General features: G+C 39.6%; 1 protein-coding gene across 1 annotated transcript in view; it reads left to right on the forward strand.

The window, feature by feature from the left end:
- Positions 1-21,002, forward strand: part of LOC126109664 (tubulin-specific chaperone D) — a 199,273-nt gene extending 178,271 nt beyond the window's left edge. The window contains exons 17-18 of the mRNA XM_049914709.1: positions 1,700-2,029; positions 19,933-21,002. Coding sequence (XP_049770666.1) covers positions 1,700-2,029; positions 19,933-20,259 — 657 coding nt within the window. The 3' untranslated portion in view covers positions 20,260-21,002. The remainder of the gene's footprint in view (positions 1-1,699; positions 2,030-19,932) is intronic.
- Positions 21,003-22,282: the final 1,280 nt, after the last annotated feature.

Below are 22,282 nucleotides of genomic sequence, written 5' to 3' on the forward strand. Positions count from 1 at the left end.
TGGTCTTTTGTTCATTAGTCTTTTTTAATCCATGTACATACCAAAGTTCATAGAAATCAGAAAGTTGCACGCAATCTGCATATCAGTTGTTATTTTCCTCATTCACATGAATAGTGTTGTGTGCTGTCGTTGTGCTTAAGTGAAATTGCTTGTTATTCATGTTTTATAATCAGTATAAATGGATGTTTAAAGAGTTATTTTGTTACCTGAAACCCTGAAAGACTTCATTTTTGTGTAAGCCATTACTTCTTGTGCATCTTATACATCATATTCGTAGTGTTTTGATTTTGTGTTTTGTTTCTTATTTTGTACTTTTTGCCAAAGTGACATGTGTATATCACATGGTGGAAAAAGCAATATTTCAAAATGTGTGAACAAAGGAGCACCAAGAAAACCGTAAGTGTGTGAATGACAATAAAAAACTGGAATTCATTGTTAAAAATGAAAGTGACTGGGTGATAAATGTTGAATGCTTATTTACATTGTTTATTTTACAACACAATTTGCCAATCAATTGTGCAGACCATATGAGTCACCTGTTCAGGAAAATGTCCCTGGATAATATCTATATATAGTGGACTGATGTGTGGCACACAGAAACACATAATAGAAAACAGTTAACATAACAGTTGAAAATAACTTATGGTTAAGGTGTTATAACAGAAATAAATGGCAAGTTACATGTTTTCTATTGTGTGTTTCTGTGCACCACAAACTAGTCCACTATAGGTAACTGGTTGCCCTTCCCTTACTTCACAGATTAACATTTAAAGGCAGTTCTAGTGTTTTCACTTGAGTTTTTAAAGCCGTTGTATAGCTTTGTGACATCACAGGAAAAGACATTAGTTGTCTCAAAAGATTGTACTGATAATGAGACACAGTTTTAGTCATTTATACCTCCCAATTTTGAAACTGAATCTCCTGATTTTTTTATTTTTGAAAGTTGGCAGGTATGTGATTGACAGAATGGCTCAGCAGTGTATCACAGACATCCTGCTTACTTACATGCTACCTCTCATGCAACACTTTGTGGTCACTTTTTTGACAGGACAGTTCCTGTCCACATGTGGAATGTGTGTCTTTGAACTGTCTGGGTGATGTTGAGGTACTCCAAGGCCAGCAAGATACCAGATCTGTCCCCCATAGAACTCGTGTGGTACCAGCTCGGACATCAACTCTGTCCTAGTACCAGTGTACAGGATATCAATGTCAGTTACAACAGTCGTGGACCAGCTTGCCTCAGGAGGGGATACAACAGCTCTGTGACACCCTTCCCGAGCTTCCAGGAGAGGATAGAATGGCTTTATGATAACCATCCCAATGAATCGCTGCATGCATCCAGGCCTGAGGTGATGCAGTGTTATACTGATAAGTGGTTTCATACTAGCAAGTTCTTTGTAAATGTGGCTTAATTTTGTAATCACTGCTATAACATCACATACCCTCTCAACCAATGAAGGTTCCTTCCGTTTCTCTTACCTTTTTGCGTGCTTCCCCCCCCCCCCCCCCCCCCCCTCCTCCCCGCTCCAGGTAGTGTATAGTTTAAGAACATTTACAGGATGGTCAGTGTGTCTTAAGACCAGTCTGTCAAGTGTGTCATTCAGTACTACTATCAGGACAAACCAAATTGACAATAAAAGAAAATCTGTAGAGATTGGAAACAATATCAGCACAAACTTAATTTGATGTTTCTCCTCAGGCCAATCGTGCAGGGTCCACGCTGATCGCCCACCTGCAACAGTTGCGTACAACCCGGGATACTCAAGAGCTGACTCGCCTAGCTGCAGCTGCCGTGCTCATTTGGCGCGAGAACCAGTACAGTGAGCGTGTCGCCGTGCCTGTGATGAAAGCACTCAACCAGCTGCTGGAACGTGGCTGCTTCGACATTATCCTCAAGTCCGAGGATGGGAATGAGGGAAGCAATTTGGCGAAGGACCTCCTAGAACTGGCACTAGCTGAAGCCAACAAAGCGGGTCGCAATTCGAAGAGGATTGGAGCCATCATTCCACTACTCTGCCAGCTAATCCAGGTGCAGCTTAACAACTCTCCCTCTCCCCCTGTGTGTGTGTGTGTGTGTGTGTGTGTGTGTGTGTGTGTGTGTGTGTGTGTGTGTGAGAGAGAGAGAGAGAGAGAGAGAGAGAGAGAGAGAGAGAGATGACCATTCATATTTAAGCATTTATCATATATTTTAATGAGCTGACAGATTCTCTCCGCACAATACACTGAGTGTGCCAACCGCAGACCAATATCACTGACTTCCATGTGTTCCAAGATCCTAGAAAGTATTGTTGTTTCAAACATTATGAAATTCCTGAAGGAAAACATGCTTCTCTTAAGGATTCAGCATAAATTCAGAAAAAAAAATACTCTTGTGAAAAACAACATGTTTTATTCATAGACAGCATCTTGTAAACAATAGATTCCATTGAACGCGTAGAGTTTATCTTCCTAGCGTTACAAAGGGTGATTGGCACTGTGCCACATTGTTAACTACTAACTGCAATATAAACATGTGGAACACATACACAAATATGTGATTCTGAAAAATGTATTTCTTGCTCGAGCAATGGTTGGGTGTGCGTGGTGTCCAGAAAGTGTGGCCATCTAAGTTACTTCTTCAATGCGAGTGACCAGCGAGGGTGTTGGGGCGGCTGGTTTCCAGTGTGTGCAATGCATTGTCTGCTACTGTAGGTAGAAGCAATGGAAAGAGTCGTCAAAATACTTCGACTACAGAAGGAGACCCTCAGTAATGTGCTACTAATAACAAGTACAAAAAACCATATTCATTATTTATGAAACACACACATGTAACAATAAAAAAGAGGTATTTAACTTAGGAAAATGTTTGTTAATGTTCCTTTGCCAGAATTAACCCTTAACTACTATGGATGTTGACAGGAAACAGTTATTACAGTGTGGTGTCTTAGAGCACCTCTTTATTTTTTATATACAAAACCGGTGTCTTGCTGAATATTTTTTTCATGACTTCCTGACATTCATTACACTTCTTGCAAGTAGATTTTCTAAAAATTTGGATTTGAAACATTTAGCCAAATAATAACAGTAGATAGAATACCGCAAGATCTCTTTCTAGAGTCTTCATGAAGATCAATCTCATCATTACTTCTTGCTTAGGATAAGTTTGGAGTACCACATAAGAATTCACACCACAAACAACATCCACTAATGTGAAGAAAATGACCAAAGGCCATCTTCTTGTCCAGCAACTTGATGAATAAGCTGCACACCTCTGGTCGAGACAGTCCACACCACCTTTTGTTGTGTTACAAAAACAGGATGATCTCAAGTTTTCCTTATTCGGGGTCACTGTTTACTGCATGATGCATGGAAGTGATCATATTGGAGCTGTGGACTTTTTGGGCACAAAGGAAACCAGTGTCATGTCTTCTGTAAAACCATAAACAATCGTATTCACACACGTTTTCTTATTAGTTATAAACTGCTGTGGTATATCATTTTTATTTTTTTTCCAGTGTGCCGATGTATGTGAGGCCTTTTTATCAAAAGTTCAATGACTAGTTTTACAGATGAGTATGAGTTGTCACCTGTAATATTTCTCCATGTATTTTCAGTAGGTTTCGCCAGTCTCAGAAGAGCATGTGTGGGAATACTGTGACCTACCTCAATTTGAAAGGGTATGATCATCACTGCCTTTTCCAGAATAAATGTATGTTTGTACAAGTACCTCCCCCCATGAACCATGGACCTTGACGTTGGTGGGGAGGCTTGCGTGCCTCAGCGATACAGATAGCCGTACCGTAGGTACAACCACAACGGAGGGGTATCTGTTGAGAGGCCAGACAAACGTGTGGTTCCTGAAGAGGGGCAGCAGCCTTTTCAGTAGTTGCAAGGGCAACAGTCTGGATGATTGACTGATCTGGCCTTGTAACAATAACCAAAATGGCCTTGCTGTGCTGGTACTGCGAACGGCTGAAAGCAAGGGGAAACTACGGCCGTAATTTTTCCCGAGGGCATGCAGCTTTACTGTATGATTAAATGATGATGGCGTCCTCTTGGGTAAAATATTCCGGAGGTAAAATAGTCCCCCATTCGGATCTCTGGGTGGGGACTACTCAAGGGGATGTCGTTATCAGGAGAAAGAAAACTGGTGTTCTACGGATCGGAGCGTGGAATGTCAGATCCCTTAATCGGGCAGGTAGGTTAGAAAATTTAAAAAGGGAAATGGATAGGTTAAAGTTAGATATAGTGGGAATTAGTGAAGTTCGGTGGCAGGAGGAACAAGACTTATGGTCAGGTGACTACAGGGTTATAAACACGAAGTCAAATAGGGGTAATGCAGGAGTAGGTTTAATAATGAATAGGAAAATAGGAATGCGGGTAAGCTACTACAAACAGCATAGTGAACGTATTATTGTGGCCAAGATAGATACGAAGCCCACACCTACTACAGTAGTACAAGTTTATATGCCAACTAGCTCTGCAGATGACGAAGAAATTGAAGAAATGTATGATGAAATAAAAGAAATTATTCAGATAGTGAAGGGAGACGAAAATTTAATAGTCATGGGTGACTGGAATTCGAGTGTAGGAAAAGGGAGAGAAGGAAGCGTAGTAGGTGAATATGGATTGGGGCTAAGAAATGAAAGAGGAAGCCGCCTGGTAGAATTTTGCACAGAGCACAACTTAATCATAGCTAACACTTGGTTTAAGAATCCTGATAGAAGGTTGTATACATGGAAGAACCCTGGAGATACTAAAAGGTATCAGATAGATTGTATAATGGTAAGACAGAGATTTAGGAACCAGGTTTTAAACTGTAAGACATTTCCAGGGGCAGATGTGGACTCTGACCACAATCTATTGGTTATGACCTGTAGATTAAAACTGAAGAAACTGCAAAAAGATGGGAATTTAAGGAGATGGGACCTGGATAAACTGAAAGAACCAGAGGTTGTACAGAGTTTCAGGGAGAGCATAAGGGAACAACTGACAGGAATGGGGGAAAGAAATACAGTAGAAGAAGAATGCATAGCTCTGAGGGATGAAGTAGTGAAGGCAGCAGAGGGTCAAGTAGGTAAAAAGACGAGGGCTAGTAGAAATCCTTGGGTAACAGAAGAAATATTGAATTTAATTGATGAAAGGAGAAAATATAAAAATGCAGTAAATGAAGCAGGCAAAAAGGAATACAAACGTCTCAAAAATGAGATTGACACGAAGTGCAAAATGGCTAAGCAGGGATGGCTAGAGGACAAATGTAAGGATGTAGAGGCTTATCTCACTAGGGGTAAGATAGATACTGCCTACAGGAAAATTAAAGAGACCTTTGGAGATAAGAGAACCACTTGTATGAACATCAAGAGCTCAGATGGAAACCCAGTTCTAAGCAAAGAAGGGAAAGCAGAAAGGTGGAAGGAGTATATAGAGGGTCTATACAAGGGCGATGTACTTGAGGACAATATTATGGAAATGGAAGAGGATGTAGATGAAGATGAAATGGGAGATACGATACTGCGTGAAGAGTTTGACAGAGCACTGAAAGACCTGAGCCGAAACAAGGCCCCCGGAGTAGACATCATTCCACTGGAACTACTGATGGCCTTGGGAGAGCCAGTCCTGACAAAACTCTACCATCTGGTGAGCAAGATGTATGAAACAGGCGAAATACCCTCAGACTTCAAGAAGAATATAATAATCCCAATCCCAAAGAAAGCAGGTGTTGACAGATGTGAAAATTACCGAACAATCAGTTTAATAAGCCACAGCTGCAAAATACTAACACGTATTCTTTACAGACGAATGGAAAAACTAGTAGAAGCCGACCTCGGGGAAGATCAGTTTGGATTCCGTAGAAATACTTGAACACGTGAGGCAATACTGACCTTACGACTTATCTTAGAAGAAAGATTAAGGAAAGGCAAACCTACATTTCTAGCATTTGTAGACTTAGAGAAAGCTTTTGACAATGTTGACTGGAATACTCTCTTTCAAATTCTAAAGGTGGCAGGGGTAAAATACAGGGAGCAAAAGGCTATTTACAATTTGTACAGAAAGCAGATGGCAGTTATAAGAGTCGAGGGACATGAAAGGGAAGCACTGGTTGGGAAGGGAGTAAGTCAGGGTTGTAGCCTCTCCCCGATGTTATTCAATCTTTATATTGAGCAAGCAGTAAAGGATACAAAAGAAAAATTCGGAGTAGGTATTAAAATCCAGGGAGAAGAAATAAAAACTTTGAGGTTCGCCGATGACATTGTAATTCTGTCAGAGACAGCAAAGGACTTGGAAGAGCAGTTGAACGGAATGGATGGTGTCTTGAAGGGAGGATATGAGATGAACATCAACAAAGGCAAAACGAGGATAATGGAATGTAGTCGAATTAAGTCGGGTGATGTTGAGGGTATTAGATTAGGAAATGAGACACTTAAAGTAGTAAAGGAGTTTTGCTATTTGGGGCGCAAAATAACTGATGATGGTCGAAGTAGAGAGGATATAAAATGTAGACTGGCAATGGCAAGGAAAGCGTTTCTGAAGAAGAGAAATTTATTAACATCGAGTATAGATTTAAGTGTCAGGAAGTCGTTTCTGAAAGTATTTGTATGGAGTGTAGCCATGTATGGAAGTGAAACGTGGACGGTAAATAGTTTGGACAAGAAGAGAATAGAAGCTTTTGAAATGTGGTGCTACAGAAGAATGCTGAAGATTAGATGGGTAGATCACATAACTAATGAGGAAGTATTGAATAGGATTGGGGAGAAGAGAAGTTTGTGGCACAACTTGACCAGAAGAAGGGATCGGCTGGTAGGACATGTTCTGAGACATCAAGGGATCACCAATTTAGTATTGGAGGGCAGCGTGGAGGGTAAAAATCGTAGGGGGAGACCAAGAGATGAATACACTAAGCAGATTCAGACAGATGTAGGTTGCAGTAGGTACTGGGAGATGAAGAAGCTTGCACAGGATAGAGTAGCATGGAGAGCTGCATCAAACCAGTCTCAGGACTGAAGACCACAACAACAACATTGTACAAGTAATTTGTACGTACATGAGTAAGTATTGAATTTTCAGTCTGTATTTTGCCAGTTTGTTTGACATATAAATTCTAAACCCACACCTTCCACGGAAATGTACAACCATTTCATCAGCACACACCATTGCACCAACAGAGTAGCAGAGTTGACTGTTCTCAGTGAAATGCAGATAGATCTGAGATATTACTACTGACTTGTCTACTTTCTTTGTCCCCTCCGATCATGTGGGTTGCGAAATCGTAATGCAGATAATAAAAACAGAAATCTTTCTTAAGTAACAGTGCATCTGAAAACATCTCTGCCTTTTCCATCAATTGCAAACAAGCTGTAAACCAACTCATTCACCGATTTGAAAATGGCTGAATACACTAGTAGACCAATTAGTGCCTTCAATTCAGTGTTATCAGCATCTTGTAAGTAGGACAAGTGATATTTTGCATACTGTACTCTGAGCTTAGATATTTTCAGATGTATCCATAGAATGACTTCATCTACATTATCTTGGGTAAAGAAAAGCTTCCATATCTCTAGAACAGCAGGGTTTTCTCTGAGTCTTTTCGCTATCTGTTGCAGTCCGGGAAGCTTCAAGACAGTGTTGTGTTGCTGGCGGCTGTTGTTTTCTCCAGCAAAAACATCTGTTCTTACCGAATATGTAAGTTTCCCCATCATAATCATCAGGTGTCATATCTTCATCACTTTCAGTTTCCTATTCTGAATTATTGTCGTGATCACTAAATATCTCAAAATCAGGATTGTTATTGCTGTCATCAAGGCATTCACCTGAGGATTCACTGAGCTGTTCTTGAACATCCACATATTGCATTGAAGGTCCAGTTGTCCCCACAATTGAGAAACAGTACCATTCAACAGAACGATGATGTAAAAACACTGTGGTACATCTGTGAGACCTCTCAAGGCCCATGAATAAGAAACAAAGAGAAGCAACAATGCAAGAGTTCACATGTAGTTTGTCATTCAATAAAAAGGCACACAAAAGAGTCCATTTTGCTTCACAGGAGCATGTGAGATATCATGAGATAAAAAATCGTAGCAGTCTGAAAGGCGATGCTTGGTAGTTAAGGCTTAAGCAATTAATTTGTCCTCTTACCTCCTACATTGCCACAGTCTGTTAGAGCATTCTGAGTTTCATGTCCCAATTAGATATTTTCTGCGAAGGGGCACTGTTCGGTTTTTATGCGTCTTAGTTTGTTATTCAAAGCCCCATTTAATCCACAGGGATGAAATGTTCTGAGCATATTTAGCATTATGAACATTTATTTTGTCCTCTTATTTGGACTGAGATACCTATTTGCACTGAAAGAAAATGTTTTGTTGGGTAACAGTGATGTACAACATCACGAGTTTTGTAGGCAGTCTTCTACAATGAGCAGTGGAGCCATTACTACTGCTCTTATTTATTTCAAGTAAATTTTCACTATAAAACTAGGAAGCACACAAAATTCACTGCCCCATGAAACCAGTACTACATGAAGACTGAGGTTAGAGACACAGTCCGGTTTGTTGCGGTGTCTCCCCAGTGGTGTCAAAGCAGTCGTTTCGTGCAGGAAGCCAGAACACATCCCCCTGTCTAGAACATTATTCTAGACAGAGAATGTTCCACAGAAATGTGGGTAACACCGTATGTGCCCCAAAGAAGCATAATAGGACCTTTTATCTTCTCAGTATACTGGGTGAGTCACTAACTATTGCCACCTAGGATAACTCCAAAAGTATGATAGTAGCTGAAAAGTTTGTGGGACAAATGCTGCATAGGACAACAGGGGCCATAATATGATGTTGGTTTTTTGTTGCTAGGTGGGGTTGTGTCAGAGATTTGAAGGTCAACATTTTTTTTTATTTTTAAATGGGTTGCTATAGTTTTGTACATATTTCGTGGTAACAGCTATTGATATGAACCCAATGATGTATAACAGTAAGGTCTTTGACAGTCAACAAAGGTCAAAAAGGTGGCATGAATGTCTATTTACAGAAGGTGTCTGAAGTGATGTCCATTGGTATCAATGTAGTGCTGCAATCTTCTCCTCATGGATTGATTGGTATTCCTTATCACTTCTGCACTTACCGTAGCACATACTCTGACAATTCTATCGTGCAAATAATAAATATTCGCCAAACACGGTGTATCGATCTAACATGCCTTTGACATGTAAGCACCATTCGACGGTTTCACAATACAACACTTAATAGGAAAGTTAAGACTAACATCATCGAATCAAGCAAATGTGAATGATGTATTCCTTCAAAGAACAAGTCAATATGCTTCTCATGTATGGAGAATGCCAACGAAATTCAGTGAGAGCTAGAGACTTATACACTGAAAGATATCCTCAATGTACTCACCCTAATGTCGTATGTTTAAATATGTGTATGATAAATTGAGAACAGCTGGATCTTTAGTGCATTGGAAACATATCCGGCAAAGGAAAGTTACTAACGAGTGAACAGAAATTGGTACTCTTGCCACTGTGGTTCAAGATTCTTGTGTTAGATCACATCAAATCACAAGGGAATCTGGCATGAGCCAGAGTAGTGTTGTTCATGTTTTGCATCACCATGGATATCATCCTTATCATATCAGTCTCCTCCAAGAATTAACTGGTACGGATTGTGTGCATCACATTGAATTCTGCCAATGGGCTCAACTTCAGATTCAGAGGGAAGGCACATTTATTAATTTGATTTTATTTAGTGACAAGGATACATTCATGAACCATGGAAATGTTAATTTGCATAACTTGCCTTATTGGGCAACTGAAAATCCATGTTGGTTGCAGCGAGTTGCGCACCAAAAACTGTGGTCAGTGAATGTATGGTGTGGGATCCTGGAGGACAGAATTGTAGGCCTCTATTTCATCAAAGGAAATCTTAATGGTAGGAAGTACACCACATTCCTGCAAGAAACATTAGGTCTGTTATTGGAAGTAATACCTTTAGGAACAAGGAACTGAATGTGGTATCAATATGATGGGTGTCCAGCATATTTATTGCTGATGGCTAGAAATGAGTTGCAGAGACAATTCCCAAATCATTGGATTGGACGCAGAGGAGATGTGTCGTGGCCTGCTCATCTACCAGACGGGACGCCTCTTGATTTTTTTTCTTGTGGGGATTCGCAAAAGACATTGTTTATAAAAATGTTCCAACCACACCTACAGATATGAGAGAGAGAATTGTCAGAGTATGTGCTTCGATAAGTGCTGATGTGATAAGGAATACCACTCAATCCATGATGATAAGATTGCAGCACTCCATTGATACCTTCTAATGGACGTTCATGTCACCTTTGTGACCTTCGTTGACCTTCAAAGACCTTACTGTTACACATCACTGGATTTGTCTCAATAGCCACTACCAGAAAATAAGTACCACATTATAGCATCCCATTTAAAAAAATGAAGTTGACCTTCATATCTCTGAAGCGGCCCCACCTAGCAACAAAAAACCAACGTCATATTATGGCCCCTGTTGTCCCATGCAACTTTTGTCCTACAAACTTTTCAACTCCTGTCATACTTCCGGAGTTATTCTTGGTGGCAATAGTTAGTGACACACCCTGTATATAAAGTGTTTATCAGGTTGTGTCACCAGCACTATACAACTGTTCAGTGAAGAAGCATTTCTGTACAATAAATTATTATCGCTTGAGAACCGCAAGGGATTGCAAGAGGACAAAATTTTCAGTTGGCGTAATGAAAGGCAGTGCTGGTGGGTAAATGTAAGGTAAACCCTGTAGTAAAGAGAAAGAACCTAATATTATCTGATTAAAAGATTAAAGCAGAGCATTTTGATAATGTTCCATCATGCAGTAAAGGCCTTGTAGTGCAACAGTTATCCATACAACACTGTTGCTCCCCCAGGAATGATACGACAAGCAACAAGATGCAGCAGGTGGCAATAGTCTAGTGTATGGCATGTCACTGCCAGCCTCGTCAACTTCCAGATATGCCCTATATTTACTCAAGACTGGAAAGTGATATGCCTTTCCTTCCGGCATTAAAAACAATTGCAATATATTAGCTACATTTCATACACAGCATTGTATGACCTAAAATGCACCAAATGTAAGCTGGCAAGCAACTCCATTTCTTACCACATGCTTTTCAAAATATGTGCTGTAATTTTACTTAATTTCGAAGTATGACGATAACAGTGGACAGTAGTGGAAAACAAACCAATTAATTGTCAAGCTTTGATATTAGATTATAAGATACAAAAAAATCAAATTTTTTTAATGAGTAGTTTCTGCAAAATTGAATGAGAAAGATTGCATAGTGGAGAACGCACATGAATCCCAGAACACTAGTTTTTAATTTTTCTACATGAAGCGTAAAAGTCTCTGCGGTAAAACCCCTTCTAACTAATCTCGGGGGGACCCATATATTTTTTCCTTAAACAGTGGTGTTCTATAAATGGGGAAAGAGTGACCGAGAACCATGTTTTAAGCATGTTTAGGTGATACACGTGCTATTTAATTATAAAATTACCAATATCCTGTGCTGCAAATTTAAATGTAGTAAACATACAATTATGAAAGTTATCACAGAATACATCCTTTTTCTTTTTAAAAAGAATCGAGAAGTCATGGTTATTTTGTGCTTCTGGCATATGGCAGTGAAAGAAGTTGTCGCTCCAACTGGTTGATGTAAATTGGAATTAATTCATCCACATTAAGAAAGGAAAAGAAATTCCTGGCAGTATCAGTTCCTTGCACGGCATCAGCAAAACTTGAGGCAATGTCCTCCTTTTCTTCTTCTTCTTCTTCTTCTTCTTCTCCCTCATTATCACTGCCAGCTTCTACCTGTGTTGCTTCGTAAGCAGTTTACTTGCATCAATCTCAGGTATGGAAGTCTGGACATAATCATCACAAATCTTTGGAATGTTTCATTTTCAGAAATATCAGTTTTGCTCCTCCATTCTGCTTCTGGAACAGTGTCATCTTCAGTAGCTACTGATATGACACAGCCACCCTTTGTGAAACTGTTTAACACAGTCTGTTGCGTTACGGAATACCTGGCAGCAACAAATGTATACACAGCCTGTACAAGGCAGAGTCTCATAACTCCCTTCCTGTCAAAGAATGAAATTGATTTCTGCACAACTGCTACTCTGTATCTGGGTTTAACAGAGTGTGTTATGTCCAGGTTCAGAGGTACAGTGGCTGCAGATGACTTGTGCAGTTTGGAGGAACACAACGTTTACATTCCTTAGAAATTACGTTTCCTTCGAATGTACAGGGCAAAAGTCAATAATAAGTGTACTTCCTTTCTGCTGCACCCGTCTTGGCACCTAAATGCCTGAAAAAGTTGTATAGATTTCCACCATCCCCAGGATCTGCTGTTTTACTCATAAGTACCAACTAGAGTTTTATTATTTTGGAGACACATGAGAATTAGTGGAGACAACTTTTTCAGTTCCATCATATGAAACGGGACGATTGCATAAATTCAGTGCTAATGAAGGTGAATGGAAGACTTAGATTTGTTGAAACAGTTCTGGAAAAGTTCAATGAATCTGTAAATGAAATAGCTACAAGACATTAGTGTGAACAATTCTAGAGTACTGCTCCAGTGTTTGTAGTCCTTACCCATTAGGCACAACAGCAGGCATTGAACACACTCGGCAATTCGCTGCCAGGAATGTAACAGGTCAATATAGTCTTAAGAGAAGTGTAACAGAAATGCTCTGAATGTGAATCCTTGTGGAAGAGAGATGAGGTGGTTCCTACAAAACACTGTTGGATAATTTTAAAGAACTTACAATCAAAGGAGACTATATGGCCACTATTCTGCCACTTATGTATGTTGCATAGGTGTTGTGGGAAAAAGATAAGAGAGATTAAGAAGTGTGTCAAGGTGAATATAGATAGTCATTTTTCTCTCACTTAATACATGGTAGGAGTAGGAAAGAAAATCTGAATTATTGGTATCATATAACTTCTGCCACACAGTGTACAGTGTCTTACAGAGAAAATATAAAGATATAGATAAAGGTAAAATTCTGCTGCATGATGTTGCAGTCATTTGAAGATAGCATCCTGAAGTTCTTCATTGCAGGGTAGGGATCCAAGCATTAGCATAGGAAACCCATGTCTCATCACTGGTAAAATTTCTGTTCGATAGGCCTTCTGGTAAAATTTTATGAGAATCTGTCCATGCTCTGACTTCCCAAGTGTACTTTAGTAACTCCAGCCGTGAATTGTAGTGGTAAGTTTTGATGGTTGAACAGCCGATTTGTACAGCCAATGTTGTTAGAATGTTTTCATTTCAGTCTTGGAAGAAATAAATAAGTGTTTAGCATAACAACAACTTAAAGAAACTAGAAGCTAGAGTGCAATCAAACTGAATGCTTGCAGGGACAACTACCCACAAACATATAATAAATAACTTAATAAAGAGTTTTCAATATTTACTTTTATCAGACTTTTGGGGTTCATGTTGTTTACATATGTATTTACCCTGCAGGACTCTTGGGCACAAGTAAAAAGAAAATAATAGAAAATGAAACTACCAACTGCTAAGCTTTCGACTATGCTGTAGATCAGTTGTCAACGCAACATAGATTCTGGATTTGAGATTAATTCATTAATAATATTTCACAATAAAAGGTGCAAATATTAACAGAAATGCTAATATGTGGCAAAAGTAAAATGTGAAGGAAAGCCTGTCCGCAAAACATGCTAACTTAAATTTTAGTGGCATAAAGACCTATCATTTAATAACTGTTTATTTGTTCCCACATATAAGTTACATTCAGAAAAAATGAGCTGGCAGCTGTAACACAAAAACCAATGAAAGTGTCCTAATGTTATTGCCTGCAGCAGAAGGTGTAGTCCCTGTAGGAGTGCTGAATTCACAAACTGGGACTTGCGTGACACGGTCACACACCCACATGACATCAGAACGAGCATGCACACTTGTCAGTGGCCCACTACACTCAGTCATCCTGAAAACAGGGAAACGGAAGCTTAAAGAGAAGAGGGGAAGGGTGTATGTTTTCTAAAAGCAGAATGAGTGCAGGGAACAGAAAATCATCGAAGTATGGCACAAGTGTACAGATGTTGTCGAGTGATGGTGGGGTCTGGAATGGTGTCATCGTCCAGTAGGTGGATGCACTTATTATTCAAGACCAATGAATTATGGTAACAGCCATTGTTACAGAGGCTGGATTGGACGTCCGAAATGTTCTTGCCGTCATTAAGGCTAGACTGAAATTGTGGTGTCACCGCCAGACCCCACACTTGCTAGGTGGTAGCCTTTAAATCAGCCGCAGTCCGCTAGTATACGACAGACCCGCGTGTCACCACTGTCAGTGATTGCAGACCGAGCACCGCCACACGGCAGGTCTAGAGAGACTTCCTAGCACTCGTCCCAGTTGTACAGCCGACTTTGCTAGAGATGGTTCACTGACAAATTACGCTCTCATTTGCCGAGACGATAGTTAGCATAGCCTTCAGCTACGTCATTTGCTACGACCTAGCAAGGCGCCATTATCATTTGCTGTTTATCTTGTGATGCCTGTACCGTCAGACCGATGTTCACCAATTATGAATTAAAGTTAAGTATTCCAGCAGCAATGTACCTTATTGGGTATATTAATTACATTGTCCTGTTCCAGACCTCACTCCAGCCTGCGTGAGCTTAACGCGTGCCTTTCGGCTACCGATCATAGTGGCTTGGCTGTCTTGCCAAGTCACAACAGAAATTTCACAAAGTGTGCACACAACAGATGCCTCAGTCTTCAACCAGCACAGGAAAGATTTTGAATGGGACTCTGTCTTAAATGTCTACAGCTCTGTGACAAGGAAAGGAATAAGCCCCATTCATAATTGGTTGCTGAAGACAAGACATTGTGTCATCAGTTCAGACTCGAGTCAAAAACAACAAAGTCTCCAGTGGAAGCATCCAGGGTCACTGTCCAAACAAGTACAGAAAAGGGTATGCTGACTTTCAACTTTTATCACAGGAGCCCTTTCTTTCGACTTCCTGCAGCATGTAACAACAGTGAGTGAGCAATGATACTTACAAACCTTGACCACTCTTTGAAAGTGAACAATCAAAACTACTAGGGCATCTCAGCCATGTGGCCATTCTACTCCACGACTGTGCAAGGCCCCATAGAGCAAACACCGTCGAGTAGCATGTGTAGAGATTCAAACGGGAGATCCTCCGTTACTGTCCTTATAGTCTGGACATGTCTTTGTGCGGTTATGCCATTTCTAGTGAGCTAAAGAAGGCACTGAGAGGCAAATAATTCACTTCAGATGAGAACGTCAAGCAATACATTTGTAGCTGGTTCACAATGCAGCCTCAGGAATTTTATGATATGACCATCTGCTGCCTTGTGTCACAACAGTGGGGCAAGTACCTCAGTAGTGGTTGGCAATGCTTTTGGAATAAAGATCTCCAAACCCCCATCTTTTTTTAAAAGAAAAAAAGAGCCCACTATTATCCTCTTTCTGGTTGCTTCCATTTCAACACAGAGAAGGCCTTCTCCTTCCACATCGTAATAAAAAAAGACACCAGACAAACATTCATCAATTAAGTTTTGTTGTTCTCTGAAGGTAGTTTTGGATCTATAATGTGGTGGTACCCTTTGTCTCTTCCCCTCCGCCTCCCCTTGCCTCCTCTCTGCAGCACAGAACACCACAAAAAGTTTACTCCATCATAAAATCATCATGAACATTCATCCTCCCATGCTTACGCAAACAGCAGAATTGATATATAACATTTACATTCCATTGAGCTTGCAGCGTTGAAGATATCTCTTAAAGACTTTATGTAATAAAATCCAGATTGCTGCTATAGTAATTTAGTTATGTATTTATTGTGATGGATCCATGTAAGCTAGTTTCCATCTTCAGATCACCTGCAGAAGTTTCATAATATTTTTTAAAAAATTTTATTATAATGTTCGTTAAGTGTATTTTTGTATACACAAATTTGGTAATTATATCCATATGTCATCAGTGGTTGCTGTCACTCTGTATTGTATTACGACGTGGTATAGATTTAGGACTCTAATGCTTTAAACTGTTTTGCAGTTTGCTCATGTTGTTAATCATCCATTCTTGTAATTTTTATAATTTGATGTTTTATTGTCTAATTTGACAGATTAACAGTAGTGACAATTGGCCAAAGATGTTATATGGTTACAGTCGGCGTGGTGTATTGATTTTGTCATTTTTGGCTGTATGTATGATCTCCGTTATTAGTGTGTCTGTGGGTAATTGTTTCTGTGTACCCATTGTCTTTGGTTAGGAAATTAATAATAATGTGAATGAAATGTTAATGTTTTAAATACATTCGTTCATTTAAAATATCACCAGGACATTGTAATGTGTGTACACACACTTTTATTTCTTCAAGTATGTTCAATGTTAAATCTTTGAGTAATAGTTGTAAAATTTTCATCGCTAGCTCTATTCATTCTTCTTTAAGGTTATAGCTCTTTAAGTGGTTGAAAATGTAGATGGATTATTTTTGCTAAATCTCGCATGCTCTCAATATCTTATACTAAAGTTGCTGTCCTAAGTAAAATTTATTGCTACTAAAGTTGCTGTCCTAAGTAAAATTTATTGCAATTGACATTTGATTTTGTGTAGTTCTGTGTATGTTGGTAATTTTGTTTTTCCTGACTGAAGTCTATGCTGGATATTATTTTTGGTTCTGTACACGAATTGGATATTTGCATTCTTCATTAGTGTGTTTAATTTGTTTGATATTGTACGTAAATATATTATAGATATGAATGTCGGTTTAGTCTTTTTTGTGGTTCTCTTGACAATTTTATGTGCTTGTGAATTTTTGGTTCTGCAATTTTAGTTTTTCTTTTGTATATCTACATTACTGTGTTGTGCTTTATATTGTAATACACATTTCTTCATACTCCATTGTGTCCCCTGTAGCCACGCAGTGTTGTGCAATCGAGAGTGTTAAGACAGACCTCATCGGTTTGGGATTGTTTCTGAAGGAGACTATTAAAACACAAGTGCCCAGGGGACTGATCAACAGAGACAGTGGCAACACCCTGAGCAAAGCCGGGGACCCAGCTCTTGGCCAATTAAAATCACAGAATTGACCGAGAGCCACTTCTGTGCCCAACAGAGGCTATGGGAGCACTGAGGGACTGGGGTCCATGCTCAGCCTTCGACAATGACAACCTCCTGACACTTCACGCGATGTGTCTTTCAACTGGATTATGGGGAACAGGTGGGGAACGATCACAGTATAAAGGAAATGGAATGTAGTGAAGACGCTCATTCTAGAGGTGTCGAGGACAACTGCACTCGGCTGGACACTCGAGAACAGTACAAACAGTAGACGTAGTTTGTATTGCTGAGATTTATTGCTTATGAGTTTACTGTGAACCACTTCAGAATATTTGCAAGCAACGGATTGTTTTTAGTTTAGAGTGCCATATATTTTGTTATAAATCTCAATACTCTGACCGTCGACGAACATTATGAAGTTACTTGTTTTGTTGGAGGACAAAAATAGGTAAATTAATTTATATGAGAATTAAGGGACCTAGAACAGATCCTTGTGGGACTCCATAATGTGGCATTCAACAGTCAGACTCTACTCTTGTTATCCATTCCTCGTTTACATCTAAATCTGATGCCTGCTCTGTAAGTAAGATCTTAGTCAGTTACCAATTAGTCCACTGATTCCATAGTGGCTTGCTTTCTGCAGAAATGCACTGGTGTGCAGAACTTAAGAAAAAAAGTAAATTTCTCATGATGTGTCACTGTCAGTGAAACTTGGACCATGCATAGGGAGAATAGGCAGAACTGCTACAATATAGTACAGAAGGTAAACTGAAAGAAATATGCAATGAGATGAATATAAATGACACTTTTATTCAAAGACAGTAATTACACTGCAGTAACTGCAATGTATGATGGTATCCTGGACGTTGCCAAAGGCAGCATGTGGTTCTTAAAAGGATGTGTGATCAGCACAGACATCAGTGCAGCTCTGTGATGTGTTCCTGAGCTCTGCAATGTTGCTCCTGTGCTGGTCACAGAGTTGGTAAGGAGCTGTTTGCGGTCAGGTGTTCCATTCTTCCACCTGCACAGCTGATAACTGCTGGCTGGACATTGGTGCATTTGGATGTGCTGCAGTACATCTCCCAACACATCATACACGTGCGTGAATAGATTTAAATTGGGGGAATGGGCAGGCCAAACCATTCACTGAATATCCTCTCGTTCCAAGAGCTGTGTCCCCCCCCCCCCCCTCCCCAGTGCTGTCCAATGCAGCCAAGTGTTGTTACCAACAAAAATGGATTCAGGGCTGAATGCACTCCTGAAAAGATGCACACACATAGAGGAGTAGTCAGTCTCACAATAGTGTTGACCGGTGAGCGTAGCATGTTCAAGGACTTGGAGTCAGTATGCCCATGCATCATTATGGCTTCCCACATTGTAACACACAGACCATCAAAATGATCAAGTTCAACACGATTCTGGACGTACTCTCATATAGCGAGAGGTGGGAACATGTAATGCATCCAGGAACACTGTCTAACATTATCGTTTTGGTGGTCTAGGTGTTATGGTGTGAGGAATCCTCATGTCAAATCAGTGTACTGACCTTCAAATCTTTGGACATAGCACACTCACCAGGCAACATTATTTTGGCACTGTACTCCTGCATGTGCCTTGTTTCAGGGGTGCATTCAGCCCAAATTTAATTTTTATGGGTGACAATGGGCAACCACATTGAACAGCACAGATGGAATGGAGGAGCTCTTGGAACTACAGGATATAAAGTGAATGGATTGGCTTGCCTGTTTCCCCAACTTAAATCCCACTGGGCATGTTTCAGATGAGTTGAGGAGACATCTTGCTGCATGGTCCCATACCATGTACCAACAAACATCCAGCAGTTGTCAACCGCACTCATCACATTATCACATTGACTTCATTGCATTTATTGTCTTTGAATAAAAGTGTCATTTCTGTTTGTCTCATCGTGGATTTCTTTCAATTACCTTCTGTACTGTCCTGTAGCAGTTCTTTCTATGTATGGTCCAAGTTTAATTGAGCTATGTTACTGGGATATGACACATCATGCAAAAATTATTTTCATCCTTATGGTTTGCATACCAGTGTATCCTGTGATGGACACAGTCAGACTCTTTTGAAAGTTCGCAGAATATACAAGCATGCAATGTTGTCTTGTCTAGCTGTTCCAAACCGTCATTTATGAATGAAACATGGTCGCTGTTTTAGAAATACCTTTTAGAAATATAAATTTATTTTTACTAATGATGTTGAAGCTGTCAACAGACTTCACAATCATGGTATATAACAATTTTTTAATGACTTTACATAATGCTTCTTTCCAAGTTAGCATTCATCCCCCCAACTAGTAATACGTTAGGTATGTGGTTACAAAGGGGTGTGGCTATTGGATTAGTGTCCCTTTTTTTGCACAGAAGCATGGACTGGTTCGAGAATATCTTCTCACACAAGCAATTTATCTTTTGGTCATTTGGTGTAGCCCCCCCCCACACACACACACACACACTCACACTCACACTCACACTCACTTTTCACCTGTGTCAGTTATTGCTACAAATTGTGATGCTCACTGTTTACAAATCTTGCACTTCGCTGCCCCTCTCAGCTCGGTACGCCAAGCAACCGCTACTAATTGTGTTACATCTTATTTAGAAATCTTCCAGTTGTGGTGTCTCTGTAGGCATTCCAAGCAGTGACTTGTGTCCTTTGGGCCTTAAACCAGCTCTGAACATAAGCTAAACCTACAAGTCGCCTTGCAGTACTTTAGTGAACACTCGTGCTCCCCTTTCACAGATGAACTTATAGGTCGCATATCACTGACAACATTGCTAATTGAGCAGGAAGTGTAACAAAATTATTTTGCTCTTTTTGTTCCAGGTGCCAGGCACTGTGCGTAAACGGGCCCTAGGTCGGCTGGCTCGGTACATATGCCAGCCGTTTGTGTGGGCACGGAAATTGACAGCATCTCAACTGTACGAGGCCCTGCTGATGTATGGTGACGAGATGTCCGAAGCTCCAGATGTCGACGGAGCGATGCAGCTGCTTAGTGAAACTTCATGGAATGAAGCTGTTGAGGAGATAAGACCTATTAGGAACAAAATCTGTAATATGTTGGGAATACCTGCACTTGTGCCAGTGAGTGAGATAAAGCCTGGAACAGCATCATCAGCTGATTTAGAAGGAAGTTCCAGTAAAAAGTCTTAGTTTAAATAAGGATAACGAGGAAGCACAGGCAGAGCTACCCACATGGGAAGTGTCACACCTGTTTGAATAAAAAAATACTTAAAAGAATTTCACTCTTGGGCTTTGGTTTCAAACTAACTATCTTTTGAATGCACAAACATAATCCAGTGATAAACTTAAGGAGCTTAATTTAGCATTGCGTACTGCTGGCAGGATATTCAAATGACAAAGTTTCATTATGTTGCCAATTACATTAATGCACAGAGTAGTTAATGCTTTGAGATCACAGAAACATTTGTTCTTCAGCCATGTTTTTATATGAAATACATAATCATTGCATTTTGTTGAACTGTTTTTAAGTAGGTCAAAGTTCCTAAGCTCAACAGATCCACAGTATCAGTTATGAGTGTGACCAACTTCAGTATCGTACTACAGTACGATATGCCACATTTATTGAAAATTTTACTGTGTGGAAGCTAAGTGAAGCAAAGCATACATTGGATGTGTATGTGAATAGTATTGCATATATTTGTTTGTAAAAATTGTATTAACTTTTTTTAACTGTTAAGTTTATACTAATTATTTAATTTTTTACTTATCAGTCATATCTTGTTCTTTGTCATACTTGATGGTGTACGCCTTGTTCAATTTGTATAAAGAATAAACCATTATTTCCAAATAGTAAGTAGCTTGGTTGTGAATATGAATGGTGCTTAACCTCTAGAGTCCTGAAGGTTGGTCCGAGGTCTGATTTGATTGAAATTGATATTCACAAGTGTTAAGGACACAGATAAATACAAAATAGAGAGAAAAATGTTATTTTCATTTATATATATATTTTTCAGATGGTATCATGTGTGATACCTGCAGTCTATGTTAATGCAAAGTAATACATATGAATGTTACAACAAAATTTTTCTTAACATATAAAATAATCCTGATTTTATGTGAGAAATGTAACCGAAGTTCAAACCCACTTCTTATGAAAAAGAGCAAAACAATTTCTTTCAAGATGTAAAGCAAAGGAACTTTTGACATATGCTACATCGTACAAATGTTAGTCTTCTACGACCCTCTAACCTGTATTTTGATTTTTTTATCCTGTGTGTTGTTCATCATCTGAGGCATATGCTTAGCATTTGATATCCTGAATGGCAAAGGTGGTAAAGCTTCGGGTGCTCTTGCCGTTTTGCTGGTGGACCTTCATCATCAGTACCCTCATCATCATCATTGCCTGAGTCTTATCTTTGATCATTTTCTGATGCACCATAGAAAATAAGATTTTGTGCAACATCAAGCTTGAAAGCTTGATATTGCATGATGTCTTTTCTCATAATTTTTTTACTTTGTGTTGCTTGCCTATATTCTAGCCAAGCTGCTGCAACAGCAAAACCTATGAAGTGGTGGGTCACACACACTGTCCATTTGTTAGTTGTTCTCCTCATTGGGTATTTTCCCACTACACTATCCAGGAGATCAACACCACCCATATATTTGTTATATTTGGTAACTGCATGTTGAGTAGGAATTTGGACATAAACTTTATCTTTCTTTGACCAACATTGAATTTGGACAGTGGGATGGACACCAAAAGCAGAAGATGCAATGTAAATAGGTTTATTGTCAAACCATTTCATTGCAGCTATTTTTTCATCACTCCTTACAACCTGATCAAAAGAACCTCTGCCCTCTGTTTTCAAATCTAAATCTCTCTTGAAATTTACAGCTTTTGGAAGATGATTAGCCATGATAGTCCCATTTGCTAAGATTGGCCCATGAGTTAGGAGTCTATCTAGTAAGGGGACAGATGTGAAGCTTTAGAACAACACATCCTCCAGTATCAAGGTTGTCAGGTACTGGAGTTTTTCCAGATGTGATATCTTCCTTTCCTTGGTATAGCAAAGAGTCAAGTGGCATACCGTTGGATGTAGCTAGCACAAAAGTTCTTCAAGCCAACTGGGTGAGGTTTACCCTTAAAACACTGTCTTGTTCTTACTTGACCTGTAAACAGTATCATCTAGTCATCTCTGCATGTATGAGTTGG

This window comes from Schistocerca cancellata, chromosome 12 (assembly GCF_023864275.1).
Source record: "Schistocerca cancellata isolate TAMUIC-IGC-003103 chromosome 12, iqSchCanc2.1, whole genome shotgun sequence".
Classification (NCBI taxonomy): Eukaryota; Metazoa; Arthropoda; class Insecta; order Orthoptera; family Acrididae; genus Schistocerca; species Schistocerca cancellata.